Below are 21,307 nucleotides of genomic sequence, written 5' to 3'. Positions count from 1 at the left end.
ATGCTTCTGCATGCCTGTTGCTGGAAGCCGCGGGAGGGGAGGGGCTCCTGTGCTTCGGTCCTGCTTGTGGGTTTCCACGGGGGGCATCCGGCTGACCACATTGAGAACAGGATGCTGAACTAGATGGGCCCCCCTTCTGGGCCTGATCCAGAAGGCTCTTCTCATGTTCTTATGAGTTAAGGCAGGAATAGGTAAACTCGGCCCTCCAGATGTTTTGAGACTACAGTTCCCATCACCCCTGACCACTGGTCCTGTTAGCTAGGGGTGATGGGAGTTGTAGTCCCAAAACATCTGGAGGGCCAAGTTTGCCTATGCCTGGGTTAAGGTAAAGGACCGCTGGATGGTTAAGTCCAGTCAAAGGCAACTATGAGGTGTGGCGCTCATCTCGCTTCAGACTGAGGAAGCCAGTGTTTGCCCACAGACAGCTTTCTGGGTCATGTGACCAGCAGGACTAAACTGCTTCTGGCACAATGGGACACCGTGATGAGTGGCAGAACACACGGAAATGCCATTTACCTTCCTGCTGCAGTGGTACCTATTCATCTACTTGCACTGGTGTGCTTTCAAACTGCTAGGTTGGCAGGAGCTGGGACAGAGCAACAGGAGCTCACCACCATCATGGGAATTTGAACTGCCAAACTTCTGATCAACAAGCCCAAGTGGCTCAGTGGTTTAGACCACAACACCACCCGCTTCCTATATGTTCTTATGACCCTGTGCTAATTAGCCCATTATCTGACTTGTTGCAATACAGTTTTTCATCTTCCTGTATTCTCAAATCCAGTGTAATTTCCCTAGTGGGAAAACCTGACAGTGGCTGAGCCCTGTCTTGAATCTGATGATTCAAAGGCAGCCTCAGAAGGGGACGGGCAACGTGGCTGTGACCATTTGGCACACCAGCGCCAGCAGCGCCAGCAGCTGCTCCCTCCAGCAGCCTGTTCCAGAAGGCTCAGAGCCCTCCAGGCTGTCCGTCTCCAGCCGTGTGGCAGAACACTCGAGAGATGGCGAACACAACTGTAGGTTTGCTTATTCAGTTATGGGGGGGTGTTGAAAAAAGATGCTCTGAAAGGCATTTTACACCATGGTGCAATCCGTTTTCTTTTTAAATGTTGGCTGGGAAATATCCACTGTGCTACTATGTTGTCATTGTATCTATAGCACAAAATCTGGAAACGGCAGCACAAATCGTACATATGTTTATTCAGAAGCAGGTCCTATGAATCCCTGGCGCTTCCTCTCAGGGAAATGTGCTTAGTACAGGATGGTGGCTGCTGGAGACATAGCCTTACCTTTGGTGGCCCCCTCTCTAGGGATCTTTTCCACCAGGAGGCCTGGAAGGTGTCTCCCCCTCCCATCCTTTTGGAGACAAGTTAGGATGTATTCCATTTTTTAAAGAAAGCCTTAAAGGAAGAGTTGTATATGCCTTAGGCAGCTGTTCCCTTCCCCACCCACACTAGTTGCTGCTGGTCCACTTGATATGGTTAGAATATATATATAGAGAGAGAGAGACAGTTTTTAAACTTTTTTTTTTTTTTTTTTTTTTTTTTTTGCTTTTCTTACAGCCAGCTGCCTTATGTGTTAATTTTGTGACTGTGACATGCTATCTCTTTAGGCTAATTGGGTCATTGCATGACCTGACTTTTCTCCTGTGCTTCAGCGAAGTTGGAAACCTTTGTCTCTACTTTTAAGAAGGGTAGGCATGTGTGGCAGGTCAGACTAGGCTAGGGAGACCCAGGTTCAAATCTCCACTCATCCACAAGTCATAGGGCCAAACAAGAAGCGACATTAAAAGTGATAGGGCATTTAACGGGCATTTTTTAAAAATGTATTTTTATTGAAGATTTTCTTGGTTTACAAAAGTATGTGCATTTATTTTCAAGTAACATTTTTACAGATCAGTTTCATTTGTTGAGACATTAGTGCTACATTAGGAAGAAAAGGGGGAAAGAGGTGGAGGGGGAGAAGATGGGTGGGGGTGGGGTCAGGTGGTGATGTTTCTATTTTACTTAATGTATGTGTGGGGTTTTGTGTCAACGTCGCTTGTGCAGGTTCTCTGCTGTTCGCTTGTGTTCCTTTGGTGGTGAGAGAGGTTGGGGTTGGCCCAGGGTGGGGTTTTCCATTTGTGATTGGCTGTGGTGAGCTTTGTCTTCATGTGTGAGTGGGGTGGGTGGGTGTTTTGGATCAGGTTAGCCAGATTGATTTGTATGCTGTTGATGGATTCTTCTTGTTGTCTTGTTGAGCTGTGTATGTGATAAAGGGGAGCCATACCGGGGTGAAGGCGTCTTCTTCTATTTGTCCCTGTGTCAGTTTCAGTTTATTTGTTAATTTTTTTAGTAAGGCTGTTTCTCATATGGCTGGTGTCCAGAATAGTTGGATTTTGGGACACTCCCACCACTTGTGGAGGTATGTGCCTGTGGAGGTGCACCCTCTCCAGCATTTGGTGAGGTTCCTACGCATATTAGCGCTAATTTTCTTGTTGTTAGGTACCAGCTGTAGGTGAGTTTCAGAGTGAGTTCTTCCGTTTTCGTTGATATGGATTTAAAGGGGGGTTTAGACCATATTCTGGTCCACTGAGTGGGGTTAATCCTATGGGGTTAAGCCTATGTCATCCTCCCACTGTTTTTTGATTGCATCTAGGGGGTTCATGGTATTTTGGAGTAGTATTTTGTATATTTTGTATATGGCGGATACCAACCCTTTGCCGTGTTCCTTTGTTGTTAGGAAGAGGTTTTCAAAGGTTGTCAGGGGCCTAGTTGCTGCTGATTTTATTGCTGGATTATTTAAGAGGGCATGTAATTGGTGATGTGTTAACCAGGGCATTTAGGAGTCTTCTAGTTTGTCCTGTATTTCTTGTGTTGACAAAGGTTTCTTATTTTTATATAAGTCTATTAGGCGATAAAAGTCTTTGGTTTGCCAGGTTTTTATCTGGAGGTTTTGTGCTGTGTGGTGCAATGTTGGTGGTGCGCCAGGAGAATTAGTGGGGTTGGCGATAGTTTGTCTATTTCTGCTTTCCATGCTTTGAGCGTGGTCTGTGTGTACCTGTTAAGTGTTGTGGGAATTTTCCTTAGTTTGTTTGGGAGGAGAGGGTATGCTGTGGTGCAGGTATTTTCAATTGTGTCCCTCTCTAGGTGTATCCATTGTTTTGTCTCTTTAACGGGCATTTTTTAAAAAAGGAAATAGGCACCATGGCAGGCCCACGCAGGATTAAGAGTAAGGTGGGCAAAGAGGAAGAGTTTCACCTCTCTCCCTACAGTAATCCCAATAAATCCCTTCCTTGCTGCCTTTTGCAAATGGAGGAAATCTCCTGCTGGGGGCAGTGGAAACGGTTGAACTCCTTCTCCTTTTCAACCATACATCCCATGTGTGTTTGTATCCTGCAGCAGCTGTTTCTGTATTTTAGACCTGTAAGGTCATGTAAGATTGTCTGGGGAAATTTCCACCCCTGGAAGTGATTATTTGCTTTTGGGTCACCCCAGGAACAGGCGCCTTTGCCCCAAACCCCTTCACCTGCCAGTGGTGGTTCATGGCGGATGGTGGCTGTGGAAGCTCAGACCTGGGTCTGCCCCAAGAGACCGTCAAGATGGTCTCTGGCCTCTTCAGAAGCCTCAGCTTTTGCTGCTAGAGTCAGTCAGGGCCCTGCCCTCCCAGGTCAGGTGGAAAAGGCTGCCAAGCAGGGAGCAGTTCTGCCAGGACTCACACCCAAGAGCATCCGTATTCTCTTGCCTGCGTGACACTGCTACCCCCAGGGAGGTGGATGAAACCTACTGGGACACACAGAGTGCTATACTTGATGAAGCGTAGAACATCAGTTGTGAATTTGCATCATGATACTGATTCATTTTATTTAATTCCTCTGTTTCAAGCCAAAAGAATCCCCTTGGCTGCTTGCATAAAACAACACAGTGCAACCACGTTTGTAAGGATGCTTCTATGCTCTCTTGGCACATGGCGTAGCTCTGGGGTGCAGCATGATCACATCTTCAGCCCACCCCTTGGAACCACCTCTGCTCAAGCACCCCCAGCCTCCTGGACCTTTGCTGCCCCCCCCCCAAGCTCTCTGCCTTCCTTGCATTCTATCTATGTATTTTTTTATTTCATGAAATTTATATACTGTTTGATTGCAGAAAAAACCCTCCAAACGGCTTACGAAAAAGATGAATCAATAAAATGATCAGTAAAAAATTTACAACCATAATTTAAAACTACAATAAGTTAAAACCACAGTAAAATAGACCAAAACAAATTAAATTAATCTGAAACTTTTAAACTTGCATTTAACTTGTGGCCTTTCAACCAGCTGGCCTTCAACCGTTTATGGCTGGAGTTGTGCAAGTTAAACATGCATGAGATGTGATTTTTCTTTGCTCTGTCCTCCTTTCCCCAGGGCGGTGGGTCTTTTCACTGTCTAGAGCACCAAGGGAGCAACCAAGGGCAGCGCCTGGTGAGCTGCTGAGCGATAGCAACTTGCATTGGAAATGACTGTGCAGCGCTAAGATCCCCCACCTGATCTAGACTGACTAATCTCGTTGTTTATGTGGTGAGAATGGTTTTAGCTAATTGGAATTCATAATTTCCATTTCCTAGTGTAAAGAATTCACTGTCCATGCTGGGTACGATGCACTTCTACAACGACTGCTGGATGGGAGGAAGATGTGCAAGGATGTGGAGGACCTCATCAAACAAAGGTAACTGAAAAGGGTACTTAAGAAGGAACACTGGCTGCCCTGCCCCTGTTGGGGCCCTGGGCACACCGTGGACCAAGATGGAGCAGGCTTGCTTTCTGTTGCTCCAGAGGAGACGACCCAAACCAGTAGATTCAAATTGTAAGGAAGGAGATTCCAGCTAAACATTACGAAGAACTTGCCGGTGGTAACCTTCATTCAATGGTGGGACGGACACCCTCAGAGGGTGGTGGACTCTCCTCCACTGCATTGCAGGGGGTGGACTAGATGACCCTTGGGATTTCTTCCAGCTCTGTGGTGGGTAGTAGTGGGACACTCTGTCCCTCCTGCAGCAGCTCACTTGGTTTCTGGGCTGGCTGCAGAGAGACCTCTTCCTTCCTGGCCAGCTCAGAAGCAGAGCAAGTTGCTGCTGGAGGAAGGACAGACTAAGAAGTTCCTCCTCCACCTGCTGTTCCTTGCTGAATAGGGAGAAAGGGAGAGAGAGAGAGAGAGAGAGAGTTGCAAACAAGCAAAGACACTGAGCTGGAGAGATCTAGTGTGGGGTAGAGATTAAAAGTGCCAGACCAGGACCTGGGAGGCCAGAGTTCAAATTCCCACTCAGCCAGTGAGAAAACATGCAACAGTAATGGCTAATGATCCAGCTCCCAGTTAGGTTTTCGGATGAATTCTTTTTTTTTTTTAAATGATATTTATTAAAGTTTCACAAAGAAAGAATCACATCAACAAAAAAGAAAAATTCAAGAATAAGAAGAAAAATACACAATGCAAAATACAAAAAGAAAAAACAGTTAAAAACAATTCCCTCTTTTCATCACTACTTTTACATTTACTTGTTTCCCGGACCTCCTCATACCTCCCTCTTTTGTATTCCAATTCAGTTTGTTAGTCCAGCAATTCCTTTCCCTCCTTTTTAATCCCAATCCTTAATCTTAATATAATATAACATTAAATTTTTACCTATTAAAAACCAATTTTTCCATTCTTTTAACCTTTTTAATCCTAATCCTTAATCTTGATATATTTATAACTTTAAAGCCTGTACAGCTAGAAGCCACTTAATTTCAATCCAACATCACTCTAACATTCATTAATTTTGCAATATTTCTGTAAATAATCTTTGAATTTCTTCCAATCTTCTTCCACCGACTCTTCTCCCTGGTCACGGATTCTGCCAGTCATTTCCGCCAATTCCATGTAGTCCATCATTTTCATCTGCCATTCCTCCAGTGTGGGTAGCTCTTGTGTCTTCCAATACTTTGCGATGAGTATTCTTGCTGCTGTTGTAGCATACATAAAGAAAGTTCTATCCTTTTTTAACACCGCTTGGCCGACCATGCCCAGGAGAAAGGCCTCTGGTTTCTTCAAGAAGGTATATTTAAATACCTTTTTTAATTCATTATATATCATCTCCCAGAAAGCCTTAATCTTTGGGCACGTCCACCAAAGGTGAAAAAATGTACCTTCAGTTTCTTTACATTTCCAACATTTATTATCAGGCAAATGGTAGATTTTTGCAAGCTTAACTGGGGTTATGTACCACCTGTATATCATTTTCATAATATTCTCTCTTAGGGCATTACATGCCGTAAACTTCATACCTGTGGTCCATAACTGTTCCCAGTCAGCGAACATGATGTTATGTCCAACATCTTGTGCCCATTTAATCATAGCAGATTTCACCGTTTCATCCTGAGTGTTCCATTTCAGCAGCAAGTTATACATTCTTGACAAATTCTTAGTTTTGGGTTCTAACAGTTCTGTTTCTAATTTTGATTTTTCCACCTGGAAGCCAATTTTCTTATCCAAATTGTATGCCTCCATTATCTGATAATAATGAAGCCAGTCTCGCACTTTGTTTTTTAGTTTTTCAAAACTCTGCAATTTCAATCTGTCTCCATCTTGTTCCAAAATTTCCCAATATTTTGGCCATTTGACCTCCATATTGAGCTTTTTCAAGGCTTTCGCTTCCATTGGTGACAGCCACCTTGGAGTTTTGTTTTCCAATAAATCCTTGTATCTTATCCAAACATTAAACAGTGCTTTCCTGACAATATGGTTTTTAAATGCTTTATGTGCTTTGACCTTGTCATACCACAGGTTTTGGGATGAATTCAAGGTGCTAGTCCTGCTGGTGCAAATCTATGAGTGCACTACCATCTCTGGCCGAGGGCCACAGTGAAACCTCCCTCACAGGGAAGGGAAGAAGGGAAAGAAAATGGGGAAGCAGGGAGCCACATACGTCGCCTTGCACTCCTCTGAGTGGGGATGAATGTTGATATCTGTGCTTGCTGAAACAATGCCATCCTTCAAAATGTTCACTTCTTTGAATTTCCTAGCACATTTCTTGGCTGAAGTAGTAAGTCCAGGGGCTAAGTGTTGTTAAAGAGGAACGTGCAAACGTGCATTGTATTAGGTGAGAGCTGCTTGGCAAAAATGTGGATATTAGGCAAAACTGCAGAGAAATATAAGTATGCATTAGGAAAAATTCACGCTAAGATGCTGATGAATTATGAAAATTGTGAATTTTTCCTAATGCATATTTATATATTTGGAAGAGAAGAGAATAATGGAAGCCTGGTGGATCAGGCCAGTGGCACATATAGATCCTCATCCTGTTCTCACAGCGGCTGAGCAGATGCGCCAAAGTGAAACCCACAACCAGGTCTGGAGCACAAGAGCCCCGTCTCCCCTCCTGCGGTTTCCAGCATTGCTGCCTCTGACTGTGGAGGCAGAGCAGAGCCATCCTGGCTAGCAGCCCTTGATCGCCTTCTCCTCCATGAACTTGTCCAATCCTCTCTAAAGCCATCCCAGCTGGTGGTCCTCCCTGTCTCCTGGGGGGGGGAGTTTCATAGTGTAACTATGTGCTGCCTGAAGAAGTCTTTCAGCTGCCCAACATTCAGCTTCAGGAAAGCAGTCTCCCCACCCAGTGCTCCCTTCTGTCCCCCCCACCTTTGTAGGAGCACAGCCCCTGAGAGTAAAATGGGCTCTCCCAGTGTCCTGCTAATGAATCATTATACACTCACAAGTGACACAGACCCCTGTCATCTCTCCAGAGCTATTTTAAAACATGTGAGCAAAGTTTTCTTTCTCCTGGTGGAAACAGTGGCTTCGCATAGGCGCCAGAGTGGTTAACCTGCTGTGGGTGGAGGCAGAGTGAGAAGCGCAGGTGGGTTTGAGTGGCTCTGGGCCCCTGGAACTAATTTGGGGGTGGCTCCCTTGGCTGGTTTAAGGGATGCCTTCCCCCATCATCCTTCTGGTTCCTCCTGACTGGAGCTGTTGGGAGCTGTCATCTAAAATATATGGGAGGCATTAGGGGTTTTTTTGGGTGACCTCCAGGACATGAAGCTGGTCAAATGAGGCGACGCTGTGGGACGGTGAAGGGGTGAGGCCAGCCTCCTTAACCTGGTGACCTCCATGTTTTGGACCACAGTTCCCATCAACCCTAGTCAGAATGGCCAATGGCCAGGGGTGATGGGAATTGTAGTCCACTGTACAACATCCGGATGGTGCCGGGTTGGAGAAGGTGAGGGGGGATGGGTCATTTTCAGTTTCTCTCAATTTCTCATTTTCTCAGTTAAATTTGATTCAGATTCTACATTATGTGGCCATAGACCTGAAAAAGCATAACAAACAATCATACAAGTAAAATTAGCAAACGACTGTTTAGCTGGCTTGCTCCTCCCCAAGCAGTTACAATTGTGCAGACACTCTCCTCTGACTGCCATGACATGCAAAACATACGGTGATTGTTTGGGTTTCCAAGTTCTAAGTCCGGAGGTAAAAAAGAGAGCTGTCACCAGGCAAAGGGGAACATGGCAATTTTGTGATGTGGACACGTGACCTTGCTTTGCAGTCTGCCTTCAGTGCTGTTTGGGTTTTGTAATTCCTGCTAGCCCTGGGCACAAGAAAAGAATGAAAGAAAGAAATGTATTACGGTCCCAGACCAGACTCACAAGAAAAGAATGCCACCATGAATTTGCGTAGACATGTGGGACTTGGCAGTGCATTGGATTAGGAAATGTTGCCATGCAACCAGCTGTGGCTTTGCATCTCTGTCCTGCCATCGCATCCACGACGAAAAACTATTTCTTTGAGCATATGAACTGAATTCCTTTGATGTGGGAGAGATTGCTGTTTCTTAGGCTTTCTCTGCAAACTGGGAATATTAGTGACTTGCTTCTTCAGGGTTGCTGTGAAGATGACCAAGACAACACAATGTTGCTTGAGCTATTAGAATTGTTTCCATGGCCTTGGAAGATTTATTATTTTGCACCTCCCTTGTGACAGATTTTGTTCCTCCAATAGTTCTAACAAGAAATTGCAATTGTCAGAGAAAAGCAACTCAATCACCATCTAGCACTATCAGTGACTGTGATGTGTCACTTTGCCGTGCAACTGTTGCACAGTGCTCACATCACAAGGCTCATGTCCGCTGCATGTCTTTAATTCTGCAAAGGGCGAGCCTTTTGCAGCTGTGCAACGCAATTGCCCATGTGGCCTTTTTGGAAAACCCCACCTACTTCTCCCTCCCAGCATCAGTTCTTAATTATTGCAAGAATCCCATTCAGTTTTGTCTTCATTTATGGGGTGTGCACCTGCCCCTTTCCAATACTGGCTTGCACCACCTCCCTTTTCTTACTTTAATAGGCTTGTTTTTAATGTACCCAAATAGTGACCAGTACAAGGCCTGTCAGGGCAAGAGACCCCAAAATATATGGGCATTGGTACTCTTTGAACTTCAAATAATGAAGCTTTTTCTTCTCTTTTTGCAGGGCACAAGCAGAAGAGCGGTACGGGAAGGAGCTGGTTCAAATTGCTCGGAAGGCAGGAGGCCAAACAGAAATCAAGTAAGTCCTTTTGAATGTAACATGATAGCAATGACTGCAAAGTACCGTATTTTTCGCCCTATAGGACGCACTTTTTCCCCTCCAAAAATGAAGGGGAAATGTGTGTGCGTCCTATGGGGCGAATGCAGGTTTTCGCTGAAGCCTGGAGAGCGAGAGGTGTTGGTGCGCACCAACCTCTCTCCCTCTCCACGCTTCAGGAAGCTATCCGCAAGCCTTGCGCGCCCGGCGGGAACACAATCAACAGGAAGTGAAACATGTTCTTATTCCAAGGCAAAGTTCACAAACCAAAACACCTACTTCCGGGTTTGCAGCGTTCTTAATCCAAGTTGTTCATAAACTAAGCTGTTCTTAAACCAGGGTACCACTGTAACTTGTAATTACGCTTTGTCACAACATGTGTTCATGAATTCCCATGTGCAAAATCAGAAAAGGTAGCCAAGCCTTTTGGAGTGTCACAACTGTGCTGAAGTCCCTAAGAAATGCAATCAGAATGCAAAACCCAGTTCATGTTAGAAGTTCTGACTCATGTTAGCAGGAAAAATAGCTATGCTTTGTAGAGACTTCCTGTGCTAGGCTTTATATAGAATCATAGTTGCAGATGGAGGAGCAAAAATGTACTCTTGAGCCAGCTAGTGCATTTCCTGTTTGTTGCAAAGAAATCCTGGGGAGAAATCGATTCAGTTTGCACTCAAAGGTGAAGTTACCAAATACGATTTCTGTTCTCATCCTGAAGCAAAGTTCTTAACCTGAGGTAATATTTCTGGGTTAGCGGAGTCTGTAACCTGAAGCATCTGTGACCTGAGGTACCACTGTATGTACTTTCTGGAAGAAGAGAAGAGCTGAAGCACAGCCATCCCTGGGAATTAGCAGACCTCTGAAGTCTGCAGTGCAGTTCTCTAGCCAAGGAGTGTGAATGAGAAGGAGAAGGATTTTACTTGTACCCGCCCGTCCGACTGGGTTGCCCCAGCCTTTCTGGATGACTTCCAACAAGTATAAAAGCATTATAAATGCATATACTAGGGTGAAGTGTGTATAAAATGCACATATTACAGAAAATGACATACCAAAATGCATACAAAAAAGTGTATATTAGGAAAAAATTGTGCTAAAATGTTGATGAATTTTCAGGATGACTCTTTTTTTTTTATTGCAAACTGGTCTGGAAAACTGAACTTAAATACAGAAAAAAAGAAAGTGAAATTGGCAGATTTGACCATCCCTGGTTGCACATCTGATCCCTGCAATGTCTGGCTTAAGCATTATGCACTTATCCACGGGAAGCCATAACTAAGTGTGCCTGTCCTATTCCCTGTGTTGAGCTTGTGTAATATTCCTGCAGATGAGCATAGAAGGTGGGCTGCTCTCACAACACAAGCTGATTTGAATGCAATGCTAAGCCAAAACATAGAAGCAAAGAACTGTAGTGTTGGGAGGGGCATAAAGGGCCATCTGCTCCTACCCCCCCCCCCCCATGCAATGCCGGAATCACAGCTAATTTGGCTTAATGTGAACATGCAGAGTGTACAGGTTTCTGGAGATGAGCTTCTGGCTTTTCCTGCTCCAGATTCTTCCTTTCCAGATATTGGTAGAATCTGGTGCTTTTAGCATTTGGCACCTTTTTTCCTTTTGCCCTGCAGCAACAGAAAATAGAGCCAAATTCAAAATGCACTCACTTACAGTTGGAAAGGAAGAATCGAGAGTTGCAGGCGCATCTTGAGGCAGAGCCACACCTTCAAAGGAAGAAGGAAGACTCACCCGACAGCATATGACATCAGGCGATTGACAAGTGGGCATTCTGAAAGGCCTTGAGTTAGCTTTATTGCCATTTTTTTCTGGAGACAAGGCAAAACATTATATACCAGGACTTAATCTTGTTTTTGCTTGTGGCTGATTGTATAGAAATTGTGCAACACAGGAGATATTATACACTGAGTTTCAGGGCTGGTGGAACAGTGTTGGGGCTTTGGCTATACAGAAAAGGTGACTTAGCATATTAGACTGGATATGGAAGATCTAGGAAATCTTTTACTGTTAGCTGGTACCCTTCCATGTCATATCTAACTCAACAGGAGGGACAGGTTCTTCTTCCAGACTCTCACTGTGATCTGCCATAATTCCTAACCAATTTTGGCCTTCAGCTTGATTCTCCGGTGGTTCCCCTTTTATTCTCCCGCTCACTTAGGAGGGACCTCATGGCCCCCTCTCTCTGGCGTCTGCTGCCTGAATCGGCAGGCAAAGCCAGCCCCAGTTTCAGAAAAGCCAGAGTCAGTTCCTGTTATGAGGATGGGTCTTTAGAGAGAAGTTGATTATATTTCCCTAGGCAACTGGGAAACAAACAGTCCCCAAAGAGTGAGTGACGCTGTTCAACATCTTCAGTGTTCACTTCCTGTCTTTCAAATGGGGAGGTTTCGGTATCTATCTTCCCTGCAATTGCACTCTGCAAAAGTATGAAGATTCAGTCTTGCAAGGAGAAATGGCACGGAGAATGCAGAAAGGGCGGGGGTAACAGGGCTCACAGATGTGCTCTAAGACGTCTGCAATCAGTCTGCGGCCTGGGCATCAAGTCTCCTGTAGCTTCTGCTCTGACTCCAAAACAGATGTCCAGAACGTACAGATCTTTATCATGTTTTTAAAAAGCCACCTTCCCCTCCTCTTCACACTTCATGGTTTGGGTAGCTATAGTTCCTTTAACAGCTTAGCATAATCTCACATCTATTTCGTTTGCACACATCTACTGCATTAGCACACTCCTGTTTGTGCTGCATCACATGTAGCAAAAGGAGATTCTTGCAAAACCATTACAGATGGAAGAAATTAGGAATGTCATTCATAAAACAAGTACTGAGAAAGTGCTGGGGACAAGATTTCTTTTCTGCAGAATGGTATGAAACTCATCCAGATCTTTTGACCTCTAAGCTTCTCTGTGTTTAACAAAAGGGCTTTGGATTAGGCACTTTGTCTCTTTCAATGTATGGTGCTTATAGTCCTGCTAAATTGAAGCCTGGCCAAGACCACACCAACTGTGTAAATTATAGATATTGAAATACAGTGGTACCTCAGGTTACAAACACTTCGGGTTACAAAGTCCGCTAACCCAGAAGTAGTACCTTGGGTTACAAACTTTGCCCCAGGATGAGAACAGAAATTGTGTGGCAGCAGGAGGCCACATTAGCTAAAGCACGCCTCACGTTAAGAACGGTTTTGGGTTAAGAATGGACCTCTGTAATGAATTAAGTTCGTAACCCGAGGTACCACTGTACTAACCGTGATTTTAGCTAGTAGAGCTCAAGCAGTAACACACAGGGATCAAGTGGGTTTTATGTAGCATAGTCAGGCACTGATCACCTAACATCTGGTGGCCTTAAACAATAACAGAATGGATCCAGCTGCACCTCTTTCCTTAGATGCTGAAAAAGCATTTGACAAAGTATATTAGGAGGTTATGTTTATTACTTTGGAAAAAGGTGGATTTCCTCAAGAATTTATGAAGTTGTCTTGAACTGGATGGATGCGGGGAGGAACAAGCTGGGGAGCCCCCAAGGGAGGAAGGCTCAGAGCCTGGGGGTGAGATGACAATGAGAGGAAGAAGACTGGGAGGAGGAGGTGTCGGAAGCTGAAAATGTCACAGGGTTTAATGAGCAGGGGGAGTCTGGGGCAGAAAGAAGTCCAGACTGAGGCAGAAGCTGAAACAGGAGAGGAGGGAGGCCACAAAGCAGAGATGAGTCCGGCTGGGGGAAAGGCATGTGACAAACTCCCCAGAACCAGGATGTTGATTTTATTATTATTATTTATTAGTAGACTTGGAACATCCATATTGGTATTAATCAAAATATTTAATCATGTTGATAGAATTTCAGGGTATACAATTAATTTGTCAAAATTTAAATTAATGCCAATGGGCATTAATACACTAATTGGCCATTTTGTTGATGACCAGATGTTGTAACATATCTAGGCATTTTAGTTCCGATAGATATTTCTCAAATGATTAAAATGATTTTGGACCAGATGTTTAAGGAGATTACTATCCTCCTATGTGCACTACTTAAATTTAATAGTTGGGATAAGGTTAATACACTGCACTACAGTTCCCAGTGACCCCTCCTTAGGGCCTCTCCCCTCAGAAGTGGTGGGAGACTTTCCTACCTTCCTCTTCCTCTCATCCCCTCTGCCTCCTGGCAACCTTTGCTCAGCAGACAAAGAGCTGCTGGCGCTGCCATTGGTCCAACTTGAAGGCTGGGGCGCAGCCAGAGGGGCGGCTGGGCAAGCGAGGAGGCGCTAGGCAGGCGGTGGCGGCGGCAGCCCTCAGCTCCACCTGGAAGTGGTCCAAGGCCCCTTGGTTGGAGAAGCGCTGTCCAGAGGACTTAAGGAGTCTTAAGCAGAAGGTGGAACGATGCCACAAGAGGGCGGCCAAGAAACATCGTCATGGACTCTATTCTGGGCTACCTGTTTTCGTTTGAAGGAAGCCGGAGAAGCGAGGGAAAATTAAGATATAGGAGTTCAATGACCAGTAATTGGCTCGGATTTCTTTTCAGGCACTAAAAAAGGCAGATCCATTATCACAGTTGCTTTTGTAACATTCCAGCACACTGATACGGATCAGAAAATTGCTATGCGCACACACAAATCCCAGTAAAAATGATAAGAAATGGAGCTGTTTGGAGATAACAGTAAGTAAGGTTGGATTGATAAGAAAGGCACATAAAGCTCAAAGGAATCTTTAGCTCACTGCTCCACTAAGCATTTAATTGCTTTCGCCAACTCTTTCTCTTTCTCTCTCTCTATAAATGCTAGTGATTTATACTGAATATAGTTAGCTTTTAGGTTAGGACAGTTAGCAGATAGGTAGAAAATTTGTTCCTGGGGTTATAAGATATTCTGAAATCGATTTCACACATCTTTTCTCTGTGAGTTGGTCTACAGTATCTGTCTGACTTGTGGTTGCTGCGTGTGTAGACATTAAGAGGCTTGATCAGGTTGTGGAATCATGGAATTATAGAGTTGGAAGGGACTCCAAGGGTCATCTAGTCCAAGCCCTGCAATGCTGGAATCTCAGCTAAAGGTCTCACAAAAGATATGCCTCTCAATGGCTAAAGGTAAAGGTAAAGGTAAAGGGACCCCTGACGGATAAGTCCAGTCATGGCCGACTCTGGGGTTGCAGCGCTCCTCTCGCTTTATTGGCCGAGGGAGCCGGTGTACAGCTTCCGGGTCATGTGGCCAGCATGACTGGCAAACCAGAGCAGCGCACGGAAATGCAGTTTACCTTCCCACCAGAGTGGTACCTATTTATCTACTTGCACTTTGAGGTGCTTTCGAACTGCTAGGTTGGCAGGAGCAGGGACCGAGCAACGGGAGCTCACCCCGTCGCGGGGATTCGAACCACCGACTTTCCGATTGGCAATCCTTAGGCTCAGTGGTTTAGACCACAGTGCCACCTGTGTCATGGCTACTAGCCATGAAAAGGATGTTCTACCTCCACTGTTAGAGACAACCGGCCTCTGAATACCCCATGGAGGCTGGCCAAAGTCACTCTGCCTCCAGCCAGCCCTCATCTGCCCGGCCTTGCAGAACTTGGCAGGGAGGAGGAGAGGGCAAAACTAGAGTTAGCTGGCTCTGCTTGCCCTAGGCTCTGGCGCCACCTTCTGTTGGGGTCCCAGCTTGCTGCCTACCAGTCCCAGAGGGCATCAGCCACCATTGTGAGCTCCAGTTGCTGGGAATCGCTAGCAGGGAGAAAGTGAGTCTGTTGCGCTCAGGTTCTTCGTTGTGTTCCAGAGGCTGCTGGGCTGGATGGGCCTCTGGACTGATCCTGCAGCCAGGCTCCTCCTGTGTTCCTCAGCTGTGATTGTTGTGTTGGCAGTCTGGATGATGAAGCGAGTGGCTGTGGACTCTTCTGTTTTGTTATTTCTATCTGTAAGAAAAATAACTGCCCTTTTATCTCTTCCTTCTCAGCACTCTGAAAGCTTCATTTGAAATCCTAAAGCAACGTAAGTATAGTAGGAAGCTCCTCTTGCTGCCCTTTTCCACTTGGAGAGTAATTTGTGGAAGGGCAGAACATCCAAGGTTACTCAGGGGAAGAGGCCAGCCAGGCTGCAGATTAACAGAGCAGGTTTTACACATCTCCCACCAGTAAGAAGTTTACTTTCACTGCAGATGGGTGTTTTTATCCCTTTAAGTGCCGCATTAGAGTGTGTTAACTGTTTTTATTGCAGCTCATATGCTAATGGATTGTTATGAGTTTGTGGGGGGTCAGTCTGGATGGGGTCCTGGGGGCCCTCCCAAACCTGGGATCCTGTATCTGAGAAAGCAGCAGCTTGCCAAACCAGTTCCTTTGTTAAGCTGATGACTTGGGCTGGTTAAAGTCCACAATTTAGCATACCCTAAGAAGTCGTGCTGTATCTTTCCCCCAGGCCCCTACCTTGGCTGGTAGGTAGAAGAACAATGGACATAATTGTGGGTGGGGACACAGAGAGGCATGTCTTGCTTTATGCTGAACCTGTGCTGGACTTTGGGGCTCCCCTGGAACCCTAATGAGGAAGTAAGATTTTTCAGGGTGTTAACGCTGCAAGTCCCTCCATCCTACGCCCAGGTGGTATATGTGTTTAAACAAAACCATATAGCCTAAAGACACTGCAGTGTCCCTTGACCCTCTTTCTAAGGAATCTGAACCCTGAAAAAGAGCTTGGAATCCCAAAATAAATGCGGAAAATTATTGGCTTGGCAACTGAAAAAGAGACAGAAGGAGAGTACAATAATTAATATTATGGCATCCCTAGAGTCTCTGACCACTTGAAGTGTAACAACACACACTACAATTCTCTCAGCAGTGAGAAGCTCCGGGGGCAAAGCACTTTCCTAGGCTTGGTTTCTCCTGAAGGAAACTTGTGGGAGGGTCCCTGGTGTGCTTAGTTACAAATACTTGTGCTTCAAGCCGACCTGTTTACTGAACAGCCATCCTGATTCATTTGCGGGGTGATAGGAGGACGATGCCAGCTTTTTAATGAGCATTCACCCTGATTTGTCTGTGGGGAGGTTAGAAAGCGCTGTTGAAGGAAATATTATTTCACCCTTTCCTGTATTTCCTCATCACTTTTGTTACTGCAAAAAACAGAATCTGTTTTGGGGAAGTGGGTTTGTTGCGCAAGACCTCTCAATCCGCACTAATTGCCCAACCTGAATTCTCCAAGATGTGATAGTGGCAGGTTGAAAGTGCCCCATCAGGCACTAGTTTTGAAGTGTGTTTGTGCAGCTTGCTTATTTTACTTCACTCACTGGGAATAAAGGATGCTGTCAGTTTGTACGCAAAGACTAGCAATGCTGAGCAGACACACCAACAGTGAACACCCTCATGCTGTAAGGATACTTTCACTGTGACTGTGAAGGAAAGGTCACCTGCAAAGGTGGGATTGCTCAGCTCCTGGGTAGAAGATTCATCCGGACAAACTCTGCATTCTGATTTTCTGCAGAAATTGAAAGTATTGGGAACTCTCACATCCAGCTGGCCATAGTGATGAAGGAGGAACTGAAGGGCCTGGAAGAATTCAGAGAAAGGCAGAAGGAGCAGAGGAAAAAGGTGAGGCATAAAATAATGGTCACCCCAGGAGGAGTGGACAGTTGGGTCCCCAACTAGATAGCAAAGGCACAGAGCAGCAGCAAAGACATTTATGTATTATATTATTGATTATGAAGATGTTTATATCACCATCATTAATAATGAAAATGAATATTAATTACTGTATAAATAATATGAATGGTGATGATAATGACCATAACCCAATTAAAGAAGGTTAGTTGATTAACTATATGCATTTCAGTTGATTAAGTCTGCATCAAGTGGGAAAAGCACAATAGTTCTAAAGAGAGAGAGAATTTTTCTTTGTTTTCAGAGGATGCATCCAGGCATCACAGGCAGACATGGCCTTTAAAGAAGCCTTCCCCGTTCCCTTCTCTCCAGAATCATTAGTCTCAGAGAGCAGAAACTGGAATCAACTGTGGAGCAAGAGAGTTAGCAGCAGTCTGTTTGATGCCCCCAGGCCCAGCTGGGTAGGGCGACCTTATTTTTCTCCAAGCCAAAGAGACAGGGACACTTTTCTTGCCCAGCCAGCATGGCCAGTGGCCAGAGGTGCAACGAGGTTTGAAAGTCCAGGTTCCCTATTCCTGCCTGGGATTCATTCTGAGGACCCAGGATGATAGTGGCAGTGCAGAGAGGAAGGTGCTGGAGGCACTCTCCTGAGTCACCTTACAGAATCTCAAGTCTGCTTGGGAAATAGGAAAGGATCTCTTTCCCCTCTGGCTGCCCTGTTTTCCACTGACGTCTCAATTAACTTTAAAATATATGTGAGACTTAAGGGACAGGTGCATAATTGAAAGGGGCAAATGCACTAGAAATCTCATTTGTTCCTCTTGCTCATCTATTTTATACACACCTGTGTATTATTTAAAAGGCTAAATCAGCCCAGGCAATGTAGAAATATACTTTTTAAACAAAACAAGAACCCTGCAGGGCCTAATGCACCTAAAATTGTTGCAGCTCAATCCCAGTGAAATCAGTTTGTCTCTTGTGCTTTCAGTCAGACTGAGAGCCAAACTTCACATGACAGGCACTGCTATGATTCTTGGAAGGGCAGATCCACCCCATACATTTGAAGACGTTCAGCGTTTACATTTAAAGCATGTGACTTCACCCAAAGAATCCTGGGAACTGTAGTTTAAGGATGCTGGGAATTGTAGCTCTTTCTTCCAAATGAAAAAGCTGAAGGAGGCTGTAATCAGAAGTAGAGAAAACAGGCAGAACAACTTGGTCTTCCCCCTTCCTGTTTCCCTTTGGTTGCTTACATTCCTCTCTAAGCTGCTTTTCTCATTCAGAAGGAAGAGATCTGGGGGGGGGGGGGAAATTTGGGGGGAACTACAGGGAGGGAAATGGTTAAACAATCCCCTCTCCCAACACTCCGTGCCTTCCAATTCCAGCTTTCCTTGGCTATTTTTCATTTTAAAAGAAAACTTTAGGGAGAAGAAAGAAAGAAAGAAAGAAAGAAAGAAAGAAAGAAAGAAAGAAAGAAACTGTCCATTGTGTGCACTTTGACCTTCCATGAAGCCTATCTTGCATCAGATATTGAGGGGCTTCTTTTCAAAGACGTGCTGCCATTTCTCCAGTTTGTGAATTCTGACCCAGGTCCCTCCAGGCTGCAGATCAGAGTACGAAGGGACTTAACTTCGCCCAATAACTTAGGGACAGCATCCCTGTAAATGGTTCTCTGATATTTGAGAGACATTAATATATTGGATGTGATTGACAGACAGGCTGTATCCTAACTCTCCGCTTTTCCTGAATGGAGGTGATAAGTGCCGCTGGGTTTAACTGTGGAGAAGGGCTTTCTGAGGATGTTGCCCTATTGGCTCCACTGACAAATAGACAGCCAGAGCACAAGGAGAAGCGCTGTGTCAGTCAGATCCCCAAAGGGAGGCAAGACGCCTTCAAGGCTTCCTCCCAAATGTTTACTTTTATGCTTTGGTTTTTTACTTGTTTGGTGGTGGGTCGGGCGCTGCCTGCTTTTTTTGCCTGTGTTCTGTTTTGAGGTGTGCACAGGGGTTTTGTCTGCTTGAGGTGGTGTTCCAAGGTTCACCAGTCGTCTGGAATTGTGTGAATGCAGCAAGATTGCATCTGATGTGTCTTTAACTTGCACTATTTCAGCTCTGCACGGTTGAAGGCAGGCTTGTTGAAATCACACAAATTTAATCCAAGCAAGGCAGAGAGCTTAAAATTGGGTTGCCCAGTTTCAAAAAGGGAAAATCCAAAGGTTTTTTTTATGGGAGGGGGCAGACAAAGTTGTTAAGCTATTTTTAAGGAAATTTGTCAAAATATAGACCTCCAACATGGGTTGCATACGTCTGGATTTTCCCGGACATTTCAGCAATTTCTGCCCCAAATCCCAGTTCTATCCAGGAAATTCCAGATGTAGGGCAGCCCCAGCTTAAAAGCTCTTTTGCTGGGGGACAAGAGTTGTAAATCTTCTGTGTTTCCTGCAGTATGAAAGTACAATGGAGCGAGTGCACAAGAACAAGCTCTCAATGTACAAGAAGACCATGGAGGTAAGAAATGAGCTTAAACACGTATTTCACCACAGCCTAAATAATTGCTTTAATCAGGCTGAGGATGGGGCCCCTTACCATGGAGCTCACCTAGGCATGAGTGACTGAAGTCCCTTCTTGCCGGTGGGTCTCCTCTGAGGGAGAGAGTTGCCCTCCAAACATGGGATTATGGGATTCCCAGAGGCACTTGGTTGGCCACCATGGGAAAGGTCCTTGACAGTGGCAGACTTTAAAATTCCAGTGGTGCCCTGAGTGAGCCCAAAATTTGGCAACCCTGCCTCCCTCCTTCCATTCTGCTCATTGCACCGCATTATAGCTGCGGTGTCCTGTTGATGCCCCGTGCAGAGACACCGGCCACCCTGTCCAGAATCCACCTTTGACCTTGGTATGATCCATTGAGGTGTGTAGATTTTTAGGATGCTACTCAGAGTAGACCCATTGAAGTTAATAGACAGGACTAACTTAGGTTCTTCTCTGAGTAGCACTTGGGCCACATTCACCTTATGCATTCAAAGCACTATTATACCCCTTTAAAGAGGTCTAGCTCCTTGCAAAGAATTCTGGGAGCTGTAGTTTGTTCAGTGTGCTGAAGAGGGATTGACTGTTAGACTGCACTGTGAATGATAGCTCTGTGAGGGCACTAGGGGACTCCCCACAACTCTTAGCTCTCTTAACAAACTACACTTCTCATAATCCTTTCGGGGGAAGCTGGGGGCACAGGAAGGGGTGTGTGGCGGGGGCGGACCCCCCGGGTGTTTTCATTGAGGGGGTGACATTTGGCAGTCACGGGCAGGCGGTGCACCAAATGTCTGCCATTGGCGACTTGCTCCGCCCCCGGCCGCTGGGCGCACCCCAGTGGCTACCCCGCGCCTGGGAGGGCACCCTTTGCGCCCCACCCCCCTCAGGAGTGCACCCGCCCTGGGCAGCGCGGGCATATGCTCCGCCGCTGGGAGGGCCATGACTCTAAAGCGGTATCACAGTGAATCCTACATTCGTAGGGATTCCCAAGGGTCATCTAGTCCAACCCCCGCAATGCAGGCTTTAAATGCAATGCATTTTAATGTCCCTAGGAATTAGTGAGCCCAAGTTCGTCAGTGAGTCCATTCCGAGTAGGACTAGCCTAGGACACTATCCTAAGAAGGGCCTTCAGCTTCTGGGGATTCTCTGCTGTCGTGCCGCCAGCTCCCTCCCTCCCTCCCTCCCTCCCTCCCTCTCCTCCAATCTCATTTAAAGGTAAAGGTAAAGGTACCCCTGCGCGTACGGGCCAGTCGTGTCCGACTCTAGGGTTGTGCGCTCATCTCACTTAAGAGGTCGGGGGCCAGCGCTGTCCGGAGACACTTCCGGGTCACATGGCCAGCGTGACGAAGCTGCTCTGGCGAGCCGGCACCAGCGCCGCACACGGAAACGCCGTTTACCTTCCCGCTAGAAAGCGGTCCCTATTTATCTACTTGCACTTGGGGGTGCTTTCGAACTGCTAGGTGGGCAGGAGCTGGGACCGAACGGCGGGAGCTCACCCCGCCACGGGGATTCGAACCATGCGATCGGCAAGTCCTAGGCGCTGAGGTTTTACCCACAGCGCCATCCGCGTCCCACCCAATCTCATTTACTTATTTTTTATTCATTTTATTTATTAAATTTATACTGCCCTATACCCATTGATCTCAAGGTGGTTCACAACACATCGACGGTATT

The 21,307-nt window shown here is 45.8% G+C and overlaps 1 protein-coding gene across 2 annotated transcripts in view; it reads left to right on the top strand.

Annotated features, from left to right (window-relative positions):
* PSTPIP1 (proline-serine-threonine phosphatase interacting protein 1) overlaps window positions 1–21,307 on the top strand; it is a 42,604-nt gene that overhangs the window by 9,141 nt on the left and 12,156 nt on the right. The window contains exons 1-6 of one of the 2 annotated variants that reach the window (XM_081021576.1): window positions 903–1,016; window positions 4,585–4,685; window positions 9,455–9,529; window positions 15,479–15,513; window positions 16,993–17,099; window positions 19,553–19,615. In XM_081021576.1, coding sequence (XP_080877702.1) covers window positions 1,002–1,016; window positions 4,585–4,685; window positions 9,455–9,529; window positions 15,479–15,513; window positions 16,993–17,099; window positions 19,553–19,615 — 396 coding nt within the window. In that variant the 5' untranslated portion in view covers window positions 903–1,001. Of the gene's footprint in view, window positions 1–902; window positions 1,017–4,584; window positions 4,686–9,454; window positions 9,530–15,478; window positions 15,514–16,992; window positions 17,100–19,552; window positions 19,616–21,307 lie in introns of those variants that run through there. The other variant, XM_081021575.1, reaches the window with a different exon arrangement.

This window comes from Podarcis pityusensis (genome assembly GCF_964106645.2).
Source record: "Podarcis pityusensis genome assembly, chromosome: 9".
Taxonomy (NCBI): Eukaryota; Metazoa; Chordata; class Lepidosauria; order Squamata; family Lacertidae; genus Podarcis; species Podarcis pityusensis.
The sequence above is the reverse complement of the archived record's forward strand: the minus strand, read 5'-3'. Positions and strand labels throughout refer to the sequence as shown.